The sequence below is a fragment of the Sinocyclocheilus anshuiensis genome, unplaced genomic scaffold (assembly GCF_001515605.1).
Source record: "Sinocyclocheilus anshuiensis isolate Anshui unplaced genomic scaffold, SAMN03320099.WGS_v1.1 scaffold3935, whole genome shotgun sequence".
NCBI classification, from domain to species: domain Eukaryota; kingdom Metazoa; phylum Chordata; class Actinopteri; order Cypriniformes; family Cyprinidae; genus Sinocyclocheilus; species Sinocyclocheilus anshuiensis.
Genome location: NW_015557061.1, coordinates 70,153 through 78,554, shown reverse-complemented (window position 1 = coordinate 78,554; position 8,402 = coordinate 70,153). Strand labels below are relative to the sequence as shown.

Below are 8,402 nucleotides of genomic sequence, written 5' to 3'. Positions count from 1 at the left end.
TCCAAACATACCAAACATATGGGTATCCCCTTGAACTTGGTAAAAAAGATAATCTGTTTACCATCTTGACCTGTTTATACTGTTTTCATGGTCAGTTTTTCAATTATTATTTGCTAATGTTAGTGAATGTTTACATTAGAGTGCACGTCCTACGCTGAAATTAATAGTGGAGCGACTGGAAACTAGCGACCTCTCCTGGTTGGAGATAGTATTAACATCATAAACTGAAAGCAATCTTTACATGACTTGCTTTTCAAATGTTTTAAAATTGATCATCCGAGTCTAATATGATCCAGTGGGCTGCCAGTTGCCCATCCCTGATCTAGAATAAATGAGAACATGCATTACTACACACTCAGTATTCCTCAAAATCAATAAAAACAGTGAAACGCAAACTCAGAATATGACAAAAAGCCCATTTTACTAACCAGTGTCTTTGCTGCTGACCTTCAGTGATCCAAATCAACCATACGAATGAGCAAAAATGACTTTAGATAAACATCACATTTGTGTTTCTTTTGTTTTATTGCTGACGAATGTTGAACTTTCCTCTCCTGCGTTCTGTTCTTCCTGTGATCCAGAAAGAAAGGATTGTTTGAGCTTTTTGAATCTACATTTCCTTCAGCCTGAGGCTCATTCATTTCACTTTTGGTGTGAAAGGACTTTTACATTTGCCAAAAATAGAAATTTTTTATATTAAAAACAAACAAGCAAGCCCAGCCCAGACGAGAAAAAGTAACGTAATGCATTACTTTCCATAAAAAGTAACTAAGTAACGCAATTAGTAACTTTTTTTTAAAGGGAGTAACGCAATATTGTAATGCATTACTTTTTAGGAATGATGACGTTCCCGTGCAGATTTTTTCTCTTGTTCATGTTGGTCATGTGAACTCGCTGTGCTGATCAACAGAAAAGCTGCTTGGTTTTTAAAGTGACTTCTGTATGAGCAGTTCTTCATATCGCTACACTATTGACAAGACCATGCACTGTTTTATCTGCCAGCTTTCATTAGCTATGTTTCCATCCAAAGATGTGAATTTAACTCATGCGCAAAACTGGAATATCGCATAAAACATCTGCGAATAAAGCAGCGTTTCCATCCAACGAGTCAAAGAGAACAAAATCGTCACTTCCTGATAAACTGGCACTATAAATCACTAAGAAGACTTTCCTCAGGCATTTCAGAATGACCAAAACAACATATAGATGCTGTGAACGAGATCAGTCCGCTGGTTAGTCAGGTTATCCCGTCTCATAGCGCAAACTCACATGACTTTTTCAATGCGCACGGTGGAATTTATTCAGTAAATGTGTTTCCATCGTAGTTCATGCACATTTTTTCTCATCGGATAAAAAGTTTATCCTACTCAGTTGTGCACATACGTTTTTTTAATGCGCATTTTTAGAATTTATGTGCATCTTGGCGTTTCCATCCAGCGGTTATTTTATGCGATAATCCAAAATGCGCATAAAAATAGGTGGATGGAAACATAGCTACTGATGCGTCTGCACCTTAATGATTGCGCTGCAGTTTCATCGCCTGTGGCTTTAAATGCTGGAGCTCTTTAAAGCCGAGTTGAACTCTCTCTGGTTGTGTGTGTGTGTGTGTGTCAGTTATTTCGCTCAGATCCTGGAGGAGCACGGGCCGCGGTGCGCCTCGGACCCGCTGATGGTGGGCGAGCTGGAGAACTTTCCTCCGGAGGCGCAGCAGAAGATCGCAGATGCTGGAGGACTTGAGTCCTTCCTGCTGGCGTCTCTGCGCTTCGTCATGATGGATGAGCTGATCGGCCTGATGAAGCACGCCGTGTGTCTGACAGACTCCCTGCCTCCGTCACACCTCAACCCCTCGGCTGAAGAGTTCTGGCCTCACGCAGACGCTCACCTCAGCCTTCCTGATGATGATCCAGAGGAGTCTGCGTCCTCCGATCCGTTCCTGCTCCTCCCCGACCCGTATGCCTTCGAGTGTCCCGTCTCAGACTACAAGTATCTGGCAGCAGATGTACTGGAGCGAGCGCCGGCGTCTGAGCAGAGCGAGGACAAACACACAGCCGTGTGTGAGCAGGTAAGATGGGACGGATGACGGGAATGTTGTCAGGATGAGTGCCGTCTCTGACCCCTGACGCTGTCTTACAGGATTTGGCAGAGCATACAGATGTCTCCATTAACACAGAGCCATACGTGTCCTTCGAGAGCAACAACGTGAGTGGATTTCTTTGAGGTTCAGCACATGATGTGAACATTACATTCATTAGTAGCAGCAGGCCTGCTGATAGCGAACAGCTAATCCGTGTTTCTTCCAGGGCGACATGCTTCAGAAAGAGAAGCAGAGGCTGCAGCTGTTGAAGGAGATCCAGCAGATGAAGGAGGATCATGAAGCTGTGCAGCAGAGGAGGGCCGAGGAGATCGCAGCGCTTCAGGAGGAAACCCAGAAGACCACCCTGAGGATGCAGGTAGAGAAAGTTCTGAAGCGTTTGTGTGGTTCTGCGGCTCAGACACGTGACTGCGCTTGTGTTCAGATCGCCAGCGCCGAGCTCAGCATGTTCCAGCAGAAACTAGAGGAGGAGGTGAGGAAAGACCAGCAGGAGAAGAAGGAGAACCAGGAGACGCTCAAGACACTGAAGATGGAGATCAAACACCTGGCAGATTTACATGAAAGGTCAGACGCACACTCGTGATCATACACTCATGTTTGTTTGACTATATCAGAGAGCACACCTCTAGCCCTAAACTTACCCATCCCAGAAACATGTGCAGAACTACATTCAAATACAAACATAATTTGGATGATTTACAAGCCTAGTGACGACCAGTCAAATGAGGACATTTGAGCCTCAGAAGTATAGTTAAAGCTGCTGTTTCACAGCTGAATGACTGTGTGTCCTCTAGTCACACCAGAGACATCAGTGTGAAGAGTAAAGAGTATGAGGCAGAACTGGAACGATTCCTGGACGCCAGGTGAGTCTGAACACTTATACAGTTACATTTCTATGGAGAGTTTTTCACTAAATTACTGTTTTTGCTTACAAAATATTTCTGTTACTTGAATACATGCAGCTTTGGTGAGCAGAAGAGATTTTATCCACGTACATGCAGTTAGGGCTGGGCCAAAAAAATTGAAACTTATGAAACTTTTTCATATCAGTCGATATCGATCATTTAATTATCACGATAAATTTCTAATCTGTATTTCTTTCAAGTTTAAAGGCAGATTCTTGCTCCTGAGTGAAAGCTGTAGAAACCAGACTGTTAAATGTGGTTTTAAACTCTTTATGGTCCAAACACGACAAACACTTCACGCTTTTGAATTCTTCAAGTCATTTTTCCTGAACAAAATAAGTATCTTAATAAAAAAAATTTATTTCTTAGTTTCTGCATGTACTAATTGTTTCAGATCATGAAGCAGGTTTGTGTTCCTGACTTTGACGACGTTTATCTTCAGCACAGTTTGCAGTGCAGGCTGCATTATTAATATTACATTTTTTGTCTCTCAGAAATGCACACGTGGCAGTAGCTTGAGTTTGGACGCAGATGCAAATTTGTTCATTATCATAAAAACCGCAACCTCATTTTTATATGGTGAAATGTAATTATTCTGACTGAGTTTTATTAAAATTAACCCTTGGTCTTCCATAGTAGCAAACATTGAGATCATGATAAAACCACACATATAGCATCTCAATACCACGGTAAAAATCTAACTACTGTTTTTCATACAAATACCTAGAAACCGTCTAAATACATGTAGTATAAATGCACAAATGCTATAGCTTAATCACGAAAAATACTGTAATTATATTCCATTACTCCTTTAATACATGTGTACATTAATATAATAAAATTTGATATGAATATCCTTCATTTCTGACACAATACCATGGTGCAGTTAGTGTTACTAGAGTAAATCCATGGTAAATGCTGGTGATTTGTAGATTGAAAGTCTTCTGACTGTCTCGTTGCTCACAGTGTTTCTGCTGTCTGTCAGCGCGGGTTCATCCGGCTCTAAACTCGTCTAAATCATGTTCTTCTCTTGTTCTTGATCTGCTCTAGTATGCTCGCGCTGCGCTGCCGTCTGACCTCTGACCCGAGCGCTGTTTCCTTCCACTTTCACCGCATAAACATCATATGCGGAACATCATTATTTGTTCTACTGTAGTTCTTTTTTTTTTGTCCTTTTGCTTGTAATTAGTTTCTTATTATTTAATCGCTGACTGTTTACTTCAGTGAGCGTGAGTTTGTTTTTTTTTAGGCTTTTGTCCTAATGCTTGTAATTAGTTTCTTATTCTTTTTTAATTGCTGCCTGTTTACTTGTCGTCAGTGTGCTTGATTTTTTTAAATCTTTTTTTATTTTTTATTTTAGGCTAGTATTCGTTTTTTGTGATATTGACACTGGTGACAAGAATTATGAAATTTCTATGGTATTAAAAATGTTGATATAAAGACCTTATCTAAAGCAAAAATAACTATATCGTGATATATATCGTTGCCATGAAATAAAATTACTCGTATAGTGATGTAAAGTTTTGGTCATATCACCCACTCTTAACGTGTGTGAGTATCTCTCTGTGTGAGTGTGTTTGTGAGAGAGTGTGTGAGTATCTGTGTAAGTGTGTGTTTGTGAGAGTGTGTGAGTCTCTGTGTGTGTGTGTGTGTGTGTGTGTGTGTGTGAGAGAGTGTGTGTGTGTCACAGAGAGTGTGTGTGTGTGTGTGTGTGAGAGAGAGAGAGTGTGTGTGTGTGTGTGTGTGTGTGTGTGTGTGTGTGTGTGTGTCACACTGATGCATTAACGTGTTTGCACGCGTCCTGCAGTAACCAGTGTGCGTCTGAGCGGCTGAGTCTAGAAGAAGAGGTGAAGCGCTTCAGAGACGCGTGTGTGAAGGCCCAGAGGAGATCCACCATGTCTCAGGTGAGGCTTTCAGCCCGTGTGCTGAGGATGTGTTCATTCCTGGACGCTGACTTGACACTGGTGTGTGTGTGTGTGTGTGCTTCAGCTGTGTGTCCTGCAGAGCAGATCTGAACACGCGCTGCGGCGGCTCAGGATGAGCGTCTCTGAAGGGAAGATGGTGGTCAAACACCTGACAGAGGCGTCGCTCAGGTACACTGCAGACTCTCAGGTGTTTACACAGTGTGTGATTTACAGGTGTTATGATTGTGATGTTGATTGTGCTGCAGTTTCCGCTCCGCTGCACTGCTGTCAGCCGTAGACGACTGGAAGAGACACGTGTGTGACGCCGAAGACAAAACCAACAGGACTCAGGTGAGCTTCCTTCTGCTACTGTCTTCTCTCACGACCTGCGACAGCACGCTGCAGTACGGCTCTGTGTTGAGACACAATCCGTTCTGATTAACAGATCAGACACACTGTGGTGCTTTCTCTGTGCTTTCTCTCAGATGGAGTTTGAGCTTCAGATGGATCAGGTGAAGAAGGGCGCCAGACTGAGTTCACTGCCTGATATCAGTGTTCCCAGCGTCCCCGCAGCACCTGCTCTACCGGTGAGAGCCGTGGGTCACCTGAAGGTCAGGGGTCATGACCGGTCATCTGATCAGTGTTTGTGTGTCCTGCAGGTCATGCTTCCTCCTCCAGTTCCTCAGCCGTCCGGCTCTCACTTCTACGGGTCACTTCCTGCCGCCCGCACCCCCACACCCACAGGAAGAAGCACACCGCAGCCTGCGGACAGACTTCCTGAAGAGCCTGTGAGCCATCGGCCTTCAGCGCCGCAGCACCTCTCTGTGTACGACAGGATCCTGGAGCGGCTGCACATGATGTTCCCTCATTACAACAGGTGCGGCTACAACACACACAACAGCATTCATGTTTCTGAAACAAAACCCTTTTACTGTATTTAGATCAAATAAATGCAGCCTTGGTGAGCAGAAGAGACTTCTTTCAGAAACACGAATAAATCCTCCTCATTCCAGTCTTCTGAGAACTGGTGTGTTTGTGTGTAGGATGGTGATGAATAAGTTCATCCAGGAGGTCCGTGTGTCCAGCGGAGGCGCTCTCAACACGCTGACCTATGATGACGTCATCAACCGAGTGGCTCAGCTCATCCTGGATCATCAGGAGAACACGCGTGTGCGTAACAGTCTCGCTCGCTCTCTCTCGTGTATGTGTGTGTGTGCGCGCATGTGTGTATGTGCATGTGCGCGTGTATGTGCGCGTGTGTGTGCGTGTGTGTGTGTTTATGCTGTGGAGTGACGATGTGGTTCCCTGTTGCAGGAGCACATGAACATCACAGGTGGAGACGCTGGGGGTCACATGACTCCTCCACACGTGTGGAAGACAGTGTCAGAGAAACATCGCAACACGCCGCTGGCGGTAAGAATCACACACACACACACACACTTAAACTCACTGCACTCGTCTAACTCTAACCTCGCTGAACATGTGAATGCGTGTGTGCCGTCAGCTGAACATGGAGGATCCGTGCATCATCTGTCACGAGGACATGAGTCCAGAGGAAGTGTGTGTCCTGGAGTGCCGCCACAGCTTCCACAGAGAGGTCAGGACGCTTGCTCTCGTCACGTCTTCCTGAGCATCTGGCAGCTGTAGACTGATGCTGTGTGTGTGTTTCAGTGTATAAAGTCGTGGCTGAAGGAGCAGAGCACGTGTCCCACCTGTCGAGAACACGCACTCTTACCGGAGGACTTTCCCTTGCTGCCCGGCAGACACCGCAGGAGCCACGCACCCGCCGCCGCATTTAACTGACCCGCTGTATGTTCATCAGCATACGCATCAGACACCAGTCTCCTCATCCAGCTCATTTAATCACATACACTGTTTGTTTTCGGCTGTTGGAACCTCGACGGACCAATCGGTGATGTATACTTTCAGGGCACATCTGTGTTTTTCATTCCTCTAATAAAGTTCATGCCGTGAACTGATTTTACTCATCCGCTTTTACTTTTGCTTGTCATTTTACTTCATTAAAACATTTAACCAAAGCAGCGTTCTCCTGGCATTTTATATGAATGTAAGTTTTGATGTCATTTTTATTTAAACTTTCCTATCCAGCTTATTTTTCCCGTAAGAGCGGTGCGGCCATTTGTAAATTTAATGTGCGAGGCTTTCGGTGTCATTCACTTCCAGCTATTTTTAGTTGTACAAAACAGCACATTTAGCTGCTTGATATTGCAAGTTACTGTGTTGTTTTAATGTATTATCTCAATGACGAACACACTGGTTTGTAGTTTACTGCACTTTGATATTCTTCTCGTTATTTCCCTACAGCGGTTAATGAACCGGAAGTCTGGCACAACCCACAAGCTGGATAACGCCGGATAAAGTAGCGTTCATGAGCGCAGCTGCTTTGTTTACAGCCGTTACGGGGAAACCGCTGTTTCTGCCGCTCCTAAAGCACTTGTGAATTTGCACTTTCAATAAGCCTGTCTGCTGTTTTATATTTACATTATATACATATATATTTCCTCCAGGGGAAGTGTGAATATGGTGTTAAATCATTGAAATGTTAACTTAAAATAACTCCGAAGGGTTCAAAAACATTAGGGACTCCCTGTATAACGTCTACAAGTAAAACAAATGAGACGGAAATCCGTTTAATCCGTGTCTCACACGTGAGTTTTACTAAACACTTATATTACAGAAACAAATGTAAATATTCACTCATGGTCAACGGAGTCTTTTAAATGTGAGTTACTGTGGTGAAAAAGGCAACTTCTCATTCGTCGTAAGAAAAAGACGCACGATTCCTTCAACGAATCCGAAGCTTCAGATGCTGGTTCTCTGTTATCACATGATCGTCGTGAAGAACAATCACAAGATTCACCTCAAATTCTAGAGGGGCGGAAATTTGTTTCACTGGGGACCAACAGCTGTTTGGTAAAAACACATTCTTCAGAATATCTTCCAACAGAAGAAACTGGAACAGGTCGAGGGCGAGAAAGGGATGACAAAGTTCATTGTTGGGTGAACTATCGCTTTAAAACTTAAAGTTTGTATTTAATGTATTTCTCAAAACCAGATTGAGAGATCGACAGCATAGAACATTCTGCAAACTACATTCTATCCTGTTGAAGTATTCGTAATAAACCATGAATCTTCTGAGTGATGTGACCGCATGTCTAATTACTATAGATGCACTTTTGAGTCATTATCGTATCTATCTGCTGTAATTAGACATGTCATCACATGAATGATGGAAATATAGTGACTCGTGATTTATTACGAATCATTTGAAAGGATATCATTATTTGTTCACTATTGACCAGCCAGGTTTCTTTAGACTTTGTTTTTCTTCACACTCTTTCTGTTCTCTCCACGTGTCTACACATCTGAGTTAAGGCTGCTCTGTGGCTGCTTAAAAATCAGTGTAAAGATGCAATGATGCATAGAAGAAATTCACTGAGTGACTAGTGTGTGTGTGTGTGTGTGTGTGTGAGAGAGAGT

The 8,402-nt window shown here is 43.5% G+C and overlaps 1 protein-coding gene across 1 annotated transcript in view; it reads left to right on the top strand.

Annotated features, from left to right (window-relative positions):
- Window positions 1-6,876, top strand: part of LOC107676488 (E3 ubiquitin-protein ligase TTC3) — a gene marked incomplete at its 5' end in the record, with an annotated part of 40,955 nt that extends 34,079 nt beyond the window's left edge. The window contains 14 exons of the mRNA XM_016471043.1: window positions 1,615-2,062; window positions 2,134-2,199; window positions 2,301-2,450; window positions 2,517-2,656; window positions 2,887-2,955; window positions 4,805-4,901; window positions 4,987-5,090; window positions 5,168-5,252; window positions 5,387-5,488; window positions 5,561-5,778; window positions 5,945-6,071; window positions 6,216-6,314; window positions 6,406-6,498; window positions 6,573-6,876. Coding sequence (XP_016326529.1) covers window positions 1,615-2,062; window positions 2,134-2,199; window positions 2,301-2,450; window positions 2,517-2,656; window positions 2,887-2,955; window positions 4,805-4,901; window positions 4,987-5,090; window positions 5,168-5,252; window positions 5,387-5,488; window positions 5,561-5,778; window positions 5,945-6,071; window positions 6,216-6,314; window positions 6,406-6,498; window positions 6,573-6,704 — 1,930 coding nt within the window. The remainder of the gene's footprint in view (window positions 1-1,614; window positions 2,063-2,133; window positions 2,200-2,300; window positions 2,451-2,516; window positions 2,657-2,886; window positions 2,956-4,804; window positions 4,902-4,986; window positions 5,091-5,167; window positions 5,253-5,386; window positions 5,489-5,560; window positions 5,779-5,944; window positions 6,072-6,215; window positions 6,315-6,405; window positions 6,499-6,572) is intronic.
- Window positions 6,877-8,402: the final 1,526 nt, after the last annotated feature.